The sequence below is a fragment of the Haliotis rufescens genome, unplaced genomic scaffold (assembly GCF_023055435.1).
Source record: "Haliotis rufescens isolate VD_foot unplaced genomic scaffold, xgHalRufe1.0.p SCAF_3, whole genome shotgun sequence".
Classification (NCBI taxonomy): domain Eukaryota; kingdom Metazoa; phylum Mollusca; class Gastropoda; order Lepetellida; family Haliotidae; genus Haliotis; species Haliotis rufescens.
This window is the reverse complement of record NW_025964001.1, coordinates 54,088,303-54,105,785: the sequence shown is the minus strand read 5'-3', so window position 1 is coordinate 54,105,785 and position 17,483 is coordinate 54,088,303. Positions and strand designations below refer to the sequence as shown.

Below are 17,483 nucleotides of genomic sequence, written 5' to 3'. Positions count from 1 at the left end.
TCTGTATTAAGTCTTGGAGTATGTCAAGCATTCAACTTACATATTGTTCGAAACTAAGTACCTGTGAAGAGAATGGCACGCATAGCAGAGTTACCTCCCTTGTCCGCCTCTTCCATTTGGAAGAAAATAATGGATTGCGTCAAATTTAAAAAGGGCAATTATACTAAGTTGAGCTACTTAATTTTAATAATATTTCTCAATTACAAGTTGTGGGAATAAAATGACATTTTACACAAAGAAGTGGAAGACAAATATACTGATGGAAAGAATAAAGGGATCACATACAAGAGAAGATTTTCAGTGACATGACATCTGAGTAAGTGAGTTTGGTTTTACGCCACTTTTAGCAATATTCCTGCAATATCACGGTGGGAAACACCAGAAATGGGCTTCATACAATGTACCCATGTTTTGAATCGAACCCCGGTCTTCGGCGTGACGAGCGAAAAGCTTTAACCACTAGGCTACCCGACCGCCCCTCATGACATCTGAGAGGTACCGGACAATAACTGGCTGTCTTGGCAATGTGACCAACCACTAACATGTCATTGTGCGTGTTTTGCTTTAACAAGATGGATATATTCTGAGTTCAGCAGTGAATGTCTACAGCCATATTGTCAGCTCTTAGGTTATCTGTAGCCATGCTGGTATGTATGTCACCCGTTAGCCCCTGGCAAGGCTTCACCTAGGCTCGTGACACATAGCGATCTTAGTGCTAAGATGAACAGAACGCACACAAACTTACGATAGCTGTAGTGCTGAGATCACTTTGTGGATGGGCTTGCACGTTTTCCTGTTAAGCGACGTTAATGCTAAGATAAACAAACTCCCATACTTTAACACAGACTTGTGGCATAGCGCTAAGATCATTTTGTGCAGTGGCTCCAGGATATCATTCCACAAAGCGATCTTACCACTACGACTATCATAGCCAGTGTTAAAGTATGGGAGTTATGGTCACCTTAGCGCTAAGATGGCTTTGTGGAACAGGGCCCAGGGCCTCATACACCACAAGGGGATCTTAGTGAGTCAAGTATTATAAGTATGAATTACAATGATCAAGGCACTAAGATCAGCACAAACATCAAGGACTAAGCTGCACAGTTGATCACCAAATACCGTAGTAATCCTAATATGTTATCTATCTGTTTGGGAAAGTTAGAGTCGGTGTATTCATAGTTTTACACATTACAATAAAAAACCTCATTGATTTCCATGTCAAGACATAATTTGCTGGGCATAAAACAGTTGCATGATATGAGGTATGGCTTACACATGTAAGAGGGGCACGGGTGGCCCAGTCATCTAAGGCGCTGCGATTCACTTGGCAGAGTTGCATCCCTTGGGCATGCAAGAAACCTATGATTGTGGGTTCGAATCCTGGTTCGCCCTGATTATGTTGCTAGGTTTGTCAGCAACATACCCGTTCGGGTTTCACCGAAGTGGTAAACGTGTGAGACCTGCATCACTGAGGGTTTTCCTCCCACGCCGTGATATAACTGGAATGTTAAAAGCAGCGTTAAACCCCACTCACTCACTACACATGTTAGGTCAATCTATGTCCATGTACAACAAAGGGTTGTTGTATATCTGTGCCGAAAATATTGAAGTTACAAACAAAATAGTCTCAAATATGTGTTCATATGTTTAGATTTGTTTTTCAAATCAGATCTAACATACAGAAAAGCAGCTAATGACATACAGAGGTGTAAGGCTGTAAACAGATTATGAAAACATACACATAAACAGAAAATGAGGTAAATGATACTCTCCATAAAACATATCACAACTCAATGAAGCATGAATGATGTGTCATTGGCTATAGGTATAACGGTGATACGTGACCATGATTATGATGAATACCTTAAATATACTGGTATTATTACATGTGTATCATGTATATCATCTATTTCTACAGGGATATATCAGGCATCACTGTTTAAGTAGTTGTATGAAGTAGTATCTTGGACTAAAATATTATGTTTTGTATTCATAGCTTACCAGAAAAGGACCATAACATCTGGTAAAATAACATTAAAGAAACAAATCTGTTATAAACATCTAACATAATTTTCATATCAATGTTGATAATAAACTTTTAAAAGAAATATGAATGCTCTAATGGTTTGCTCTTATGATTGATATTCTTTTGACGTTTCATTTCTTTTTGTTGTATATTTGAAATTATTCAAAACAATAACAAAAAGTTGGAGAAATAAGCTATTGTCCATGATACTACATTCTTTCCGCATTTAATAATCCATGTTGCCCTTGTTCTCATATTTACTGCTCTTATGTCTATGTACAGAATACAGTATATATCTTTGATAAAAATAATAACATATATATACATACATGATATATATGCATGTTTGAGAATATATTTGTCTGACAACTTGTGTCTATATAATTTGGTTATGCAACAACAGAAGCCAAAATATGTAGAAAATATGTACATTAAATATTTTTACAGTTGATGTTGATCCAATACAAACTGATGTTTAGATCCTTCTATGGAAAACTATACATCATGAACGATTTTGAAATTACAATTTCAGTAAATATTTCTCTAAAAATTCAGAAGCTTGTATAACTTTATAGCGCATACCAATTTAACATTGAAGTAGAAATTCTTCTTATATTGATGACTTCATGCATTGTGAACAACAAAACTATATTGTTTCTATAGTAACAAACATTGTAATTAACAAAATGCTGCCTTTTCCATATTAATTGAAAAACATCAACTGAGGTAAAAAGTCATCATGCCCTCCAAAACACCTCCTAACCGTAAACACGATTGACGTGAACCCAACCCAATTGTACCGTAATAGAGTTAAAAATTTATTTCTTTTAAGGCAAGACTTTATTTTTAAATTGGTTTACGGATTTACTGTATAAAAATAAAATTGGAAAAAAATATATCAGACAAACACTTTGTAAAAAATTACAAATGCAAACTCCCTTGTTCATGATGAAAGATGTGCATATGATAGGTTGAACTTTAAAGGATAAAACAATAATCTCAATCATATTTAAATCAGATCTTAGTTCTCACTACTACTAAACAAGCGTTAGTGAGCACTAAGATCTGATTTTAATGAGATTGCAATAATCTGAAAAGAATTGTTAATTTTGTTTTTGTTCCCACCTACCAACAAGATTTTTGTCAAATAGAATCTGTAAACCAAAAATAAAAAAGTCAAGCCTAAAAAACATTTACTGACTACGTTGCATATTTAGTATTAATCAGTTGCATATTAACTCGATTATTGCACACTTATATACTAGATCCAAAGGAAAATAAATGGATTATTTACAAATACATATTTGCATAATATTTATCGAAATTATTACATGAGAGTTTAAGTATTGGCATGTTTAAATTCAATACCTTTAAACCAGCTTTTAAATAAAACAAATGTGTTTCATACACATAATAAATTTTGCAAAATTATCCTGTACATCACTTTCTTATTCTCATGAATAAACCTCAGTCTGGATATAAATAGATAATATATCAAATATATAACAAACAAACTATTATATCAACAAAACACATCCTCACACCTCTCGTCAAATCAGTTCTTCAAAAGGTGGTCTTCTCATTGAAGCGCACATAAAATATCCTTTCTTGACCACAGCCATGTCCACATAGGCAAACAGTGGTCACACCAAAAATCACATCTCATTTCGGACCAATACATGAAAATTAACAGCTGAATTCCATGATATCAAATCCATGAAAACATTTCATGATCTTTTTACATATAATAATAACTCGATCTGTTCCCCCCAATAACAATCAACTAGCTGAGTATTGAATATAGATATGGAAGGTAATCTCATTGCCATATTGCTTTATAGTGCACCATACCCAGTGCTCTGGAACATGAGATACTACTGGCCATCTCTCAGTGGATTACAAATATAAATTATCATAGTACTAGGGCTGGTACGGGTAACTCGGGTCCCCGGGTCAGGTGGGTACTGAGTAGGACCCGGGTACCCACAATACTACCCGGACCTGTTGTTAGTAATGTGATATATTGTTTAATGACAAAAATTATCTAGAACTCTATGGTTACACCACAAGTCACTAATGTTCGCATTTCTTTCTGACTATGCACCCATTATTTCTGACTTTTCATATGGTTGAATAAAGATATAACTTGAGTCAACTTCAGTGTTTGCATGACCAGATTGTTTAATACATGTATCTAAATACATTTTGCCTGGGCTATGGCAAAAAGAATCCCAATCAGACATTTTGTACCCATCTCTTGAGACCTAGAGTGGGTACCCAGGTAGGGTCGGGTAATAGGGGGGTGGGTACCCGGGTAGTAAATTTGGACTCGTCCCAACCCTACATCGTACATTGTCCATGTGTGACTGATAAAGATTACTGGTTATTGAATGAACGCCCCTTGGACTGGACACTCAGTGCATTGGAACTGCATAATGGAGACATCATGAGAATCTGTTGAGTATACTTCTTGAGTCAACAGATTCAAGTGATTTCTGCAACTTCAAGGATGTTATGGTTGATCTATAATTTTGCATAATGACCTATAATTGTGTCAGTTTTACTTGTTAAGATGCACATTCAGAATGGCCAGTGAATTCCTGCTTCAAATCAACTGCAACAACGTGACGTCATTATGTTGGTTTAATTTCAAAGAATTACTAGATTCTTGTTGCCATGGTTACCTTGGAACATGTTCATGAAGATTCTCACAACATTCCCACAGACAATCACATGCCATTTTCACAGACAATCTCACACCATTCCCACAGACAATCTCACACCATTCCCACAGACAATCTCACACCATTCACACAGACAATCTCACACCATTCACACAGACAATCTCACAACATTCACACAGACAATCTCACAACATTCACAAAGACAATCTTATAACATTCACACAGACAGTCTCACAACATTCACACAAACAATCTCACAACATTCACACAGATAAACAACAAATAATCACATATACAATCACACAACAATCAATCTCAAAAACAATTTCCTAATGATTTTCACAAACCAAAACAGTTTATCAAAGCGGGTGAAGTTAAACCTTACAATCTTACAGTGAATTGGATCCCATAATTATTGCCATGTGGAAAGACATCATCATGATCAGTTCTTCAGGTCACCCATCATCTTATTAGTGACACAGTTGGGGCCATCTGCTTCTATAAGCCATCTAGTGGGTCTAATGACCCATAGGCTTGGGCCATCTCCTGTAAATGAGCTAGCCTGGGTCATCTCATTCCAGAATAAGCTTGAGCCATCTCCTGCTATTGGCCTAGGTTGGGTCACTGCATGTCACTACATGTGACACGAACCCTTCACTGCATGTAACATCAACCCTGCAGCCTATCATCTCCTTTGCAGGGTAGCCATGACAGTATCACATAAGTCAGGCCTGTTTTTAAAGGGCTTTTATGCATGTACATCCACTGAGCCTTGCAACAATGTAATGACTCCACCTTAGCAGTGATACCATCTGATTCCAACCAGCCAGCCATTCTCAGCCTATTCAACATCACATACTGCTAGAGGTCTTGAAGTTGTATATATTTCCACCCCTGGAATCCTGAAATTGACAGAAGCCAAATCTGGCAATGTAGTCCTCCAATACCTGATTCCACCTCACTGCATACCATAGGACTACACACTGCATGCACAGCCCTGGGTATCATTCTGTTATTGATTCATCTCACCAACATATTCTATTGAATGCCATACCCTGAGCACAACACACCCTTTAATGGCCACTGGGTATCTTTGGCTTACTGAATCTGTCTACACAGAGGTCCACTCTCCTGGCTTCAACACTCGACATCCTCATCCTCGTTGGCCTCCATGGACAGTTTTATGCTGTAACTCCCCTTCTTGTCTGACGATATACTACTTCCGAAATTTTTCTCCAAAGATGGCAGACCATCAATATTGTTGTTCTTTAACACTGTTCGTTCTGTGGAACTAAACTGAAGACTCTGCCCATTGGCTGTTTCTGGTGGAGAAGCACTCCTGCTGGTCACAGGAGACAGGGCATCAGACATGTCCGACAAATTGGCCAGATTCTCCCGAGGTGCAAACCTATCTGTGGCTTTCTTTATCACCTTGACTGAGTCTGAATCTGAGTCGGATCCTATGACATCCGATTTGATACTAATGTATCCCTCACTGGGCACGTTCTGTCCCGTCCAGTCACTTGCAGAGGCATTGTGGGGAATGTCGGTAAATGAGCCAGAGCGCACAAGTCTCTTACCCGACCAGTCCAATGATTCTATTCTTTCACTTGAGGTACTGTTTTGATTATCCCTGAGCAAAGATCCCTTATCGTCTCTCTTATCAGAAAGTCTTAGGTCATAAGACATAGTTCTGGCTATATTGCTTTTGTTAAGATCGACAGCTCTGGGCAAACCGGTCATAATATCATCTCTTATTTCATATGCTATTCCCTTGGGTGAGGTAGGGCGATGCTTTTCAGGAATTTCAAAAGGCTGAATGTCATTATCATTCCTCCAGTTGAGAGCTGATGTTCCGGGAGGCTGGGCATTCATGGAAATAATTTGCTCCAGCATTTGCTCGTCTAGCTCTGGAGGTTTCTTTTGATTATCTTTATTCTTCTTATCCACAGACACATCCGATTTGGGAGCTGAAAAATTTGCTGAAGACTCTGCAGCCACAATTTCTTCATGAATGATTCTTGGTGGGGGAGCTGAAGCATCTCTTTTAGCTACAGAAGCCTCGATAAAGTCTTCAACCACTGGGTCTCCCTCTGGAGACTTAGGTCGAGCTGTTCTCATGCTCAGACCAAGTGTCCCAAAGTCATCTACAGGAGATGGAGGTCTTTGTGGACTAGAGTCCTCCATTTCCTTTGCGGTAAACTCAATATTGTCACTACCAATATGAATCTCCCTCTTTGCAGTTTCTCGCACAATTTCATCTTCCGTGACCTCCTCTCTGTCGTCCCAGGTTCTCGGGGCGCTCTCAACACTCTTGACGGCTGAGGACACTATGATGTCCTCCAGGACAACATTCTCCATCTTCACAGGAGACTTGACATCAAAGGAGAACTCTGGTTGGATGAGGGAATCAGATGACATGGTACTGTTAGGGCTGGTGCTGCTGGACGGGCGCTTCCTGCGCTGAGGCTTTGTGGGAGTTTTCGGTGTGGTGTTCAGCTCTGTTGACACTTCGGCTGACACCTCGGGGATCTTCCCATTACCGACCGCCTCTGTTCCAGTTGCCTCGGGATCCTTCAGGTCAAGCATCTGATCCATGAGACTGGCAAATTCCAGAGCAGCAGAACTGTTGATGTTCCGCTCACCAACAGAACGTTGCACAGATGATTCTGATTTGGCTGACTGCTCAGCAAAAACAGGTTCTTCTTTTTCTTGTGTAAAATCTGAATTGGGAAAATCTTCATTAAAGTCTTCATCACTGCAAATACTAAACAGTATATGAACATCACTGCTAGGATCATAATCTTAAGATTAAAATTTGTTATAGTTGTATAGTCCTAATAAGGCCAGGCCGGTCTGTTGACCTTTTTTATAAACATAACCAAAGTTTCTTTGAAATATAGCACACAAAAACTGTGTTTTAGATAATAGACTTTGTGTTTTGTTTAAATTTTTATATTTTTATTATTTTTACTCAAATCAACCAAGATCAATTCTTACAACATTTTCTTCTTTCTGCTTATTGACATTATGAAACAGAAAATGCATTCAACTAGAATTGGTATTGGTCAGACCTTTTTGCTTTTACATATTTTGTCTGAACTTGATCCTAAAAAACTGTAACACTAGTTACTGAAACAAAATAACAATTACCATATTTTCTTGAAATATAGTTTTTAAATACTGAATCACCTAGAGAGGTGTGAGCATAATACTTAATATGGTGATAATTAATTGTTTGAGCATGGCATAAACATCTTGAACAGCTTAACCATTAATGCCATTGTAACAGATGGGTTCCTCAAAAGAACAGAAGAGCAATGGACACCCTTACCAAAGTTTGGGATCCCAATATCCGGGAAGTCCAGCCCTGACCTCTTCTGACCTTCAGCTTCTGTGTGGACTGTAACATCTGACAGTGTTGTGTTCATATGACCATTCGGTGTTGTGAAGTCCACTACCCTCTCCTGCCTAGGTTTGTTATCTGGCGACTGACCATTTGCGCCCTCATTCAGAGCCTCACTCTGAAGTTCTTGAAGCTTCTTTGCTCTTGCAGAATCTTTTCTGGTTTCCGGTTTCATCTCACTCAATGTTCGTTTGGGTTTGAAAAGTGGTTCTTTGCCAATGCGTTGAAGAGCATCAAGAGATTGACTTCGATAGAGGGGGTGACTCAAGTTCTCGTTGGAATCGGACAGGCGGCGGTCATTGACCGTTGCCTTCTCCTTCTGAAGAGTGACCTTGACCGGGTATGGGGATGCATAGCTCAGGATAGTCAGAGCATCTTCATAGACCATGCTGTCAAATGAGATCGTGACACTCTTGATACGGTCCCCTGTGGAAAGAGTTACAATGAAATGAGTCGGATAGTATGATTGTACACCTTAACGTCAATATTTTCAGTTTGAGTAAATGCTTCACACCATCATTTGGCAAACTAGAATCTTAAAAATACTTGCGAGTAAACAGAACACCTACCAACTTTGACCTTGCCTGACTCTATCGCTGGCCCTCTGTTGTGGACGTGGCTGACGAAGATGCCATCACGCATGTTACCGGAGATGTTGAAGCCGAGGCCGATGAAGTCCTGACTCTGAAGCCACACACTGATCACCTCCGGGTCCTGCAGCATGAATTCAACATTACAACACGTAACCAGAATCATAAATGACTCAACAAATACAGTATCTCTCTTTCTTCCCCAAATGTTTGTTTTTTAATGTGACACTCAGCAATATTCCAGCTATATGATGATGGTCTGTAAATATTCGAGTCTGCACCAGACAATCTAGTTATTGACATCATGAGCATCAATCTACACAATTGGGATACGATGACATGCATCAACCATGTCAGCGAGCCCGACCACCTGATCCTGTTAGTCGCCTCTTACGACAAGCATAGTCATCCGTTACGGCAAGCGTGGGTTGCTGAAGACCTATTCTACCCCGGATCTTCCCCAAGTGAGATATGTAGGATGATGTTTTTTCAAGATATTTAAGATAAGAAAACGATTTGAGTTATTGAAAAGGTTTGGTGAGAAACCTCCTTGAACAATAATTCAGCTCTCTTACAGCATGTCAGGTTATGGCGGGAAGAAAGGCTGAAGTGAATCAGGTCATGGAGGTTCACCACTTTGTTCAAACCCTAATGCATGGGTATGGTGCTGACAAACCATGATCCATGATCAGAGCAAATCCTGGGATTCAAACCACAACCAGGGGATTCTTGCACAGAAACTAGTGGTACTTGGCCCACTGAACCACCCTTGCTCCACTGATTTGAGCTGATTTTTTCCTTCTGATACTTTGGATAGAAATTATAGTGAGTGAGTGAGTATGGTTTTACGCCCCTTTTAGCAATATTCTAGCAATATCATGGCAGGGGACAGAAATGGGCTTCACACATTGTACCCATGTCGGGAATCAAATCCGGGTCTTCGGAGTGATGAGCGAATGCTTTAACCACTTGGCTACCCGACCACCCCGGAGAGAAATGATAATTCTGAAGAACAAATATGTAGTTGTTGTGATCTTATATAAGACTTTCTAACTGGATTTTGCCATTTTCTCTAAAAGTATGACCAAGTGTGTATTGATTTATATCCCTACCAAACATTTGAGTTTGGATGATGATGTCATGAATGAAATGAATTAAAATGGAACTTGTATAACGTCACGTTATATATTGCCAGCCTGCATATAATCTAGGTCAAACAAACCAGTGGTTGACAGCATGAACAACAATCCATGTTGTCAGGGTACACTGACAGAGCATGGGTCACTGTGTACCAATGTGTCTCAGAATATCAATACCAAAATAATATCTGAATTGAAACAGATCATATAAAAAAAATGTGTTGAGGTGAACATGAATACTTATAAAGAAGAATTAATAATATTGAACTCTAAATGCACAAATGACTGATTTAAAAGCTTATTGCATGTTTACATAAATAGAATCAAACTGTACAACCAATAGTATAATCTCTCAAAAATGTATTAGTTATTTATTATTGCCTAATATAAACTTGAGATTAACAAGTAATTAGAAGTTGTGACCATATCAGTATCTGACAGAAACAACATAAAATATGAAGCCATCTTTCACATTGCAATGATATACATACTTGAGTTAAAACATTTTTTTAATGCGAAAAACAATGTTTGAAACTAAAATTAGATTCTTGGTAGGGTGCTTTCTGTCCAAGTGAAACACTCAGATAATGCATGTGATAGTTGAGAATGCGTTTGTGCTCAGAAAACAAGGTATTCTTGACAACTAACTATTTTCAGCATAATTAAATATGTCTTAAAAATAACCTAGAGTTCTGATAGTGGTGAGATAAAATCATTACAACTAGAACACTAAGAATACTATTAGCTCTGAAAGCATTCTATGCTGGAGCTCTCTAATAAAAAAACATCTATACCACTATCATTCCTTGGGAAAAATTGTATTCTGGGAAGATCAAAGGGCATAGAATTTTTGTTTTTTTATTTCCCCTCGGTTGAAGTAACCTTAAAGAAATGATAAAGCAGACTGTCAGCAAATTGTCTGAACAATTTGACTGACACATTTAAAGCAGTGTGAAAACCACTACAATTGAGAATCCATGCTTACAAGTGCACTGAAGCAGGCAAATGGCTTACACAAGTTTAATCCTCTGAAGTATTTGCTCTGAAAATTGCCCCATCTTTGGGGATATTCTCCCTTAGAATGTATGCAAACTTGACACAAGTGTATTTTAACAATGAATGTTTTCTTTGTAACCCAAGACTCCATACTATCATTTGCATTCCCTTGCTGACTACCTGTCAAGCTCAGCCATTTAAAAGTGTACCCAGGTGTTAGGAGACTATCATATTTTACAGTAATGTGTTTGATAACATTATCTGGACAACAAATGACACTATTAGGTAATTTCTATGGCAGTTTGGCCCCGCATTTCTCATACTTCTTTCATAGTATGGTTCATTATTCATTCCATAAATGTGACATTTTCTCAATGGCATCAGCAACACTCTCTGTCCTCGTCAAGGGTGGTAGAGAATAAACTTGCTGTTGTGGAAAACACTGTCGTTGAGGTGAAATTGGGTTTACTGTCGCGTTTAAGATTATTGCACTCATATAATGACGTGGATTCATGTGTGTGTGTGTGGCTGCTGGTACTAGTCCAGACTTTTACCAGCTTTATAGTGCTAGCCTACGGAGATACCATGCCACAGTTTAACAAGAATACCCACTCACAGTATACTGAGCCGACCAGTCCTTGTTTTATTGCCTATTGCCAAGCAGCAGGCAGGGTTACAACAAGTACCATCTTTTAATATCTTTTGGAATGATGTGGCCGGGATCAACCAGCAATCTTGGGCAGACGCTCTATCTAAGGATGTCGTAAAACACTATCACACTACTAGAAGCACATTAGCAAATAAGCAAACTGTCATTTATTCTGACGTTCTTCTGTTAGTTTTTAGGGACTAAACTACAAGTAGCAGAGAAGAGAGCGGCAACATACCTGCGACCTACAATTGGCTCCCTGGACAAAGAACAACGTTATGATAGGTACACGTCTGAGTGAGTGAGTGAGTATGGTTTTACGCCGCTTTTAGCAATATTCCAGCAATATCACGGGGGGGGACACCAGAAATGGGCTTCACACATTATACCATTGTCGGGAATCAAACCCGGGTCTTCGGCGTGACGAGCGAACGCTTTAACCGCTAGGCTACCCGACTGCCCCTGTACACGTCTGAGTCACACCTTAGGACTGTAAGTTTTGGTTTTGTTTGTTATTTTAAGCCACATTCAGCTACATCACAACGGTCTGGGACAGACAAACCAGAGGTCGATATAATGAACATCTTCGGGGAATGATGACACGCAATCAACCAAGTCAGAGTCTGACCATCTGATCCATGATCTCACCTCTGACAACAAATGGTAGGGCAGAAATAGGGGGCTCTTTTTGGAATATTATTTAAGTGAATAAAAACAGAGTTGAAAGATAAATTTCTCGGTTTATGCTGACAGCCTAAAATGTTTATGTACGACAGAAATAATTTTCCAGAATTTATTTTCCCATAATTAAGTGTGCATATAAGACATGAGTGCGTATTATACACGAATAAATAAGTCTTGTGTACATTGATCTATCGGAAGGGGTGCTAATTGGGATAGTTCACTGGCCAATATATTAGCAAATATCGCCGTGGGCGCTTATTAGAGCGGGGTGCTTATTACGTCGAATACGGTACTCCTGTTTTTCATAGCATGTCACCTTAATGTGGGTGGAAAGACTGAAGTGATGCTGGGATTACAAGGATCTTTCTAATCAGACAATCATCATTGAACACCATAACTGATTTCTGTCTCTCAAAAGCAACTAAAACAACAAGTTCTGAATGCAGATAAATAAGTCTGCATCATTTTGCTGTTGTGGATATCTTTTACACCCTCTGTGGTTTCTGAAGCCATGACATCAAGAAAGTACCATTGAAGGAATATTTGTGTTCTGTTCAAGTTTTCCTATGTACAGATTTTTCTAATCAACATGATAAAGAAATGAAGCCAAATCATTTCAGGAAGCTGACATCTGATTGGCTCAAGAACCATGCATCCTTCTTTTTGATTGGGTGGTTTAAGTTTGCTCAGTGTATGCCTGAGGTGACCTCCTACGAAGATGTCCTCAGATCTTCATGCAGAGTGTTAATGTATATGAGTTAAATATCTGATTTTAATGCGATTGGTATATCAAGTTAAAGATAGTTATCAAGTCATACTAAAAGCCTAGAAGCCCTGAAGTTGCACATGGCCTAGATATGTCACAGTGGAATGTTGATTAGAAGTATCACACAAAACAAACAAGTAACTGAGCAAACTTTGGATAGTGTCCTGTAGTCCTGTTACACCAACACCCAAATCGTTTGTGGTATAGGCATTTGATGGCTACCGTTAAACCAGTGACGTGTTTGTAGCGAGTGGTGATTTTTCAAAGATGTTTCTGACATTACAGTTAGCCGTGGTCTAACTTGAGCCAGAATTAAGGTTTGCAGTGAGCACTGGAAGCAGAAAAGATCCACTGATATGGGTGAGTGAGTGAGTGAGTGAGTGAGCTAGGTTTAACACCGCTTTGAACCTGTATTACAGTAATATCACAGCATGAAACTGGAGTGAGTGAGTGAGTTGGGTTTAACGCAGCTTTCAGCAGTATTCCAGTTATATCACGGCGTGACAGCTTAATGTGGGAGGAAAGCCCGAAGTGATGCAGGTCTCAGATGTTTACCACTTCGGTGAAACCCACGAGCACGGGTATGGTGCTGACAAACCTAGAAACATAATCGGGGCGAACCGGGATTCGAACCCACAATCATAGGTTTCTGGCGTGCCCAAGGGACGCAACTCTGCACGGCGAATCACGGTGCCTTAGATGACTGGGCCGGCCATCCACCGCATGAAACTGGAGGCCAGTGATGATGATCAAGACATTCACCACTTTGGTGAAACACATGAGCACGATAAGGTGCAGAAAAACCAAGAACCATAAAAGGGCGAATGTGGGATTCAAACCCATGATCAGCAGACTCTGGAAGTGCTAAGGGACATAACTCTGCAATTTCAGCAATTTTGATGATTGTGCCTCTTTGACATCTTTTGTCATTTCAAACTTACACAATTTACCCTAATTTATGTATGGTGATACATATCATATTGTGAAGAAAATATTGTGATCATTCCGGACAGTAACCATGGTGATGACATAAATGATTAGGACACATTTATAATGAGCAAATTTGGCACCAAAAAAAAGAGATTTATAGACAAAGGAATATACCGAAGTATCTGGCTGCTATTGAAATAAATTGAGTGTGAGTGAGCAAGGGAGTCAGGTTTTACCCCACTCTAGCAATTATTCCGACATCATCAAAATGAGGACAATAGAAATGGGCTTCACACATTGTACCAATGTTGAGAATCTTTGGGACAAGAAAATACTTTAACCACACGGCTTACCCACTTCCTGGATGTCTTGAAATACATAAAGTTATGAATAGGGGCAAAAAAAACCCTGACTAATCCAAGTAGATGGTATTTATACATCTGGAGTAATTGCGTGAGTGAGAATGGATTTACGCTGCTTTTAGCAATATTCCAGCAATATCACGACAGGGGACACCAGAAATAGGCTTCAAACATTGTACCCATGTGGGAAATCGAACCCGAGTCTTCGGAATGACGAGCAAACGCTTTAACCACTAGTGCTAGACTACCCCACCGCCCCTATACAACTGGAAATATCCACATTACCGACGTGTTTTAAACATTAATGTGACAACAGTAATTGTGTGAGGTATTTTAATGAAAGAAACAGATTTCAAGTGAAAGGCTGTGAAAAAATGTTAATGTATTTGAACAATGAAACCATCTTCATTCAACAAAACTGTATATAAATTAAAAAGTGACTATTCTGTCATGCGTTTACATCCATCCACTATAGACACTTACAAGATCTATTCCTTCATAAGCCATCTATAAGTAATAATATATTATTATTATTATTATTTTCATATTAAAATTAACTTTAAGTATGAAAAGCTAAGATGACAGTCCATTGAAACTGACCGTTTGATATTCTGGGATTTTGTAAGGAGACTGGATATTTTATTAGCTACAGATACAAAACAGATATTTTTTCAGTTAAAATTGTGAGTGAAAATATTTTTTTTAAAAACAGACCTTGCAACAATGTAATCTTTGTGGCAGCAGACAATTTTTTGTCAACAGCCTGAAGCATGATTTCTTTTTTAAGCATTTTCTGAGACAATATATTTTGTCAATAAAATCCCTGGCCCCCCTAGAATATCAAATGGGCGTTTCCTTATAGTGTAGTTACAAAACTTTATGTTATTCTGATACTCAAATTCATAAACAAACAAAACAGAAATGTTTAAAGAGGATTTAAAGCTGAAGCACTCAAGCAAACAAACAGCCTAATAAGAATTTTATAAATGCGAAAAATAAAAATGTCTCACGTTTCCTGAAACAGGGCTTTGTGTATTTTTTAACTGCTTACTCTGTAGGGTAATTTTGAAATAAATTAAAAAGCCATCAGTTTAAAAAGCAAAGTTATGTTTTTGACGCTTCATTTCAAAGTTTATTCTTTTTTGATATGACAAGAGGCATTGATGTTATTATCTTTACAAACAATCTTAATAAAGCTTAAAAAAATATTCTAATAAAAGCATTTTGTCAATAAAACACATTAAATGGTTTTTCCCAATAATTATTTTTTCTGTTGCCAAATGTAGTGTATGTAGGCTTGCCAAGACCTTTACTGTCTCATCTTAACTTGAAAAATGATCGTATGAATATGATAATATCAAGACAATGTGACGAGTATAGAATAAGTTAGAAAGAGAATGACAATTTTGAAATCAGAAAAGGGAACTTGAAGATGAAATGTAAACACACTGGCAAGAGAAGTGGTATGCTACAAGGAACCAACGCTTACCATGCTATTGAGGTAATTGTCATCCAGAGAGCCACAGGACCCATGGCGCTGGAGAATCTCGGGGAGATCAGACTGGGGTAGGGACGTCCATGTTTTTCGTTTGTCATCTTTGGAGACTGGAGACTGGAATTGAAAACATGACGGGGTGATTTACTGTTTCACTTGACTGGGGGAGACATGGTCCCAGTTACAGCACACAGACCATAAAATCAGATAAAATTATGCAATGTTGGAGAAGGTAGAAGGTGACCCATCTTCCCGAGGCAAGAGTTTTAACTGACTATAAAAGTCCAGTTTCCACCCTTGCCGAACTAGGCTGGTATTATGGAGTTACATTTTAGCTGGACTAACGAGTTTATGCATAGTCCAATCAAAATCGTGCACCGAAATCGAAATCCGGTTCGTAAACTGTCGCGCAGATTTCGATCGATTGCAGGATTTGCAAAGCATGTGTTTTCATGTTTTTAATCAAGTTGCTTACGTGATTTGATGCATTTCGCGATGTAAGACCCATTTTATCACAATATAGATCTTGATTATCGATCTGATCGTCTTGACTGGGCGCAACCATTTTGTGTGAAGCAAACGCAAGTTATGGAATCTGATTGGTCCATAGGAGAGGCTTAAAAGGGACATAACTGGTAATAGCCACTGGTGGCGCTACGATCAAGCCCAGTAATTCCAGCCTAGTTCGGCAAGGGTGGAAACTGGACTTATAAAGTCAGTTAACTCTCTTGCCTCGGGAAGATGGAGGTGACCATGTTTGGAACTCTTGATTCCTGAGAGTTTCAAGGGTTTTGGTCCTGCCCCACTGTGAAATACATGTTACATGTGGTGTCTCCTTCAGCACTGTACGAAATGTGCCTCTGTTCACCCAGCAGTGAATGGGTACCCGGTAGGATGAGCTGGTGGCTGTTAAAATTCTAGTGCCTCATAAGGTAGCTTGGGTTGTATACTGCCCAGTGAGCTGAGAATGAAATTCCAGTGTACACTGACCAATTGACCCAGACATTGAGCATTATTTATGGTGTGGATTTCACACATAATACATATGCTTGTTGCGTTAACATTATTAAGGTTGTATCAAGGTAAATTATCGTTGTCCATCACATTTTTCAAATTGGTCAGTTGGTTGAATAATAATTCTACTTTATTTTTTATTTGCCACATCCTCCAATCCAAAGTCATAGTTGAACCCAAAGACCCCTGGCCGATAGAATGGAATGCATCAAAACGTAACTATCCAAATACAATAATATAATTTGACCCAGAAACAATGGTAAAAATATTAATCAAATGAGCTCCCCAAGAATATATTACATGAATCATCACACATTGTAATAGAAAAATTGAAATTGAAATATACTACTCAAAAGAAGTTGAAGAACACCCAATTTTTTCAGATTAACTATAATAATATGAAAGAATTAGGTGTTCTTTAACTCATTTTGAGTAGTATATACCTATTTACCAGGGTTACCGACAGAGTTAAAAATGGTTGTCAAGTTTAAGGAATGTTATACAAGTTAAAAAGCCTTTTCAAAACAGATTGAAATAAATGGCCTTTCCAGTGCTGGAGTGCCAAATTGAAGGCCTTTTCAAGCCTGTGCGATCTTTGTTAACCAAAGCCCCTAGACACGGACAAGGTGTTGAATTGTATATTCCCCACCCCAGGTTTCGAATCAGCGTGTATGTTCGGGGAAACGACCACATTCTTCCCATCAGGTAGTAAACCCTGGTCCTCCCCTGTGATTGTGTTGTG

General features: G+C 38.7%; 1 protein-coding gene across 2 annotated transcripts in view; it reads right to left on the bottom strand.

The window, feature by feature from the left end:
* Positions 1-1,420: 1,420 nt before the first annotated feature.
* The window catches only part of LOC124116155, a 77,859-nt gene continuing 61,796 nt past the window's right edge, over positions 1,421-17,483 (bottom strand). The window contains exons 4-8 of one of the 2 annotated variants that reach the window (XM_046477387.2): positions 15,722-15,844; positions 15,243-15,284; positions 8,686-8,830; positions 8,045-8,542; positions 1,421-7,433 (exon numbers count right to left, since the gene is read on the bottom strand). In XM_046477387.2, the coding sequence (XP_046333343.2) occupies positions 5,848-7,433; positions 8,045-8,542; positions 8,686-8,830; positions 15,243-15,284; positions 15,722-15,844 (2,394 nt within the window). In that variant the 3' untranslated portion in view covers positions 1,421-5,847. The remainder of the gene's footprint in view (positions 7,434-8,044; positions 8,543-8,685; positions 8,831-15,242; positions 15,285-15,721; positions 15,845-17,483) is intronic. The other variant, XM_046477388.2, reaches the window with a different exon arrangement.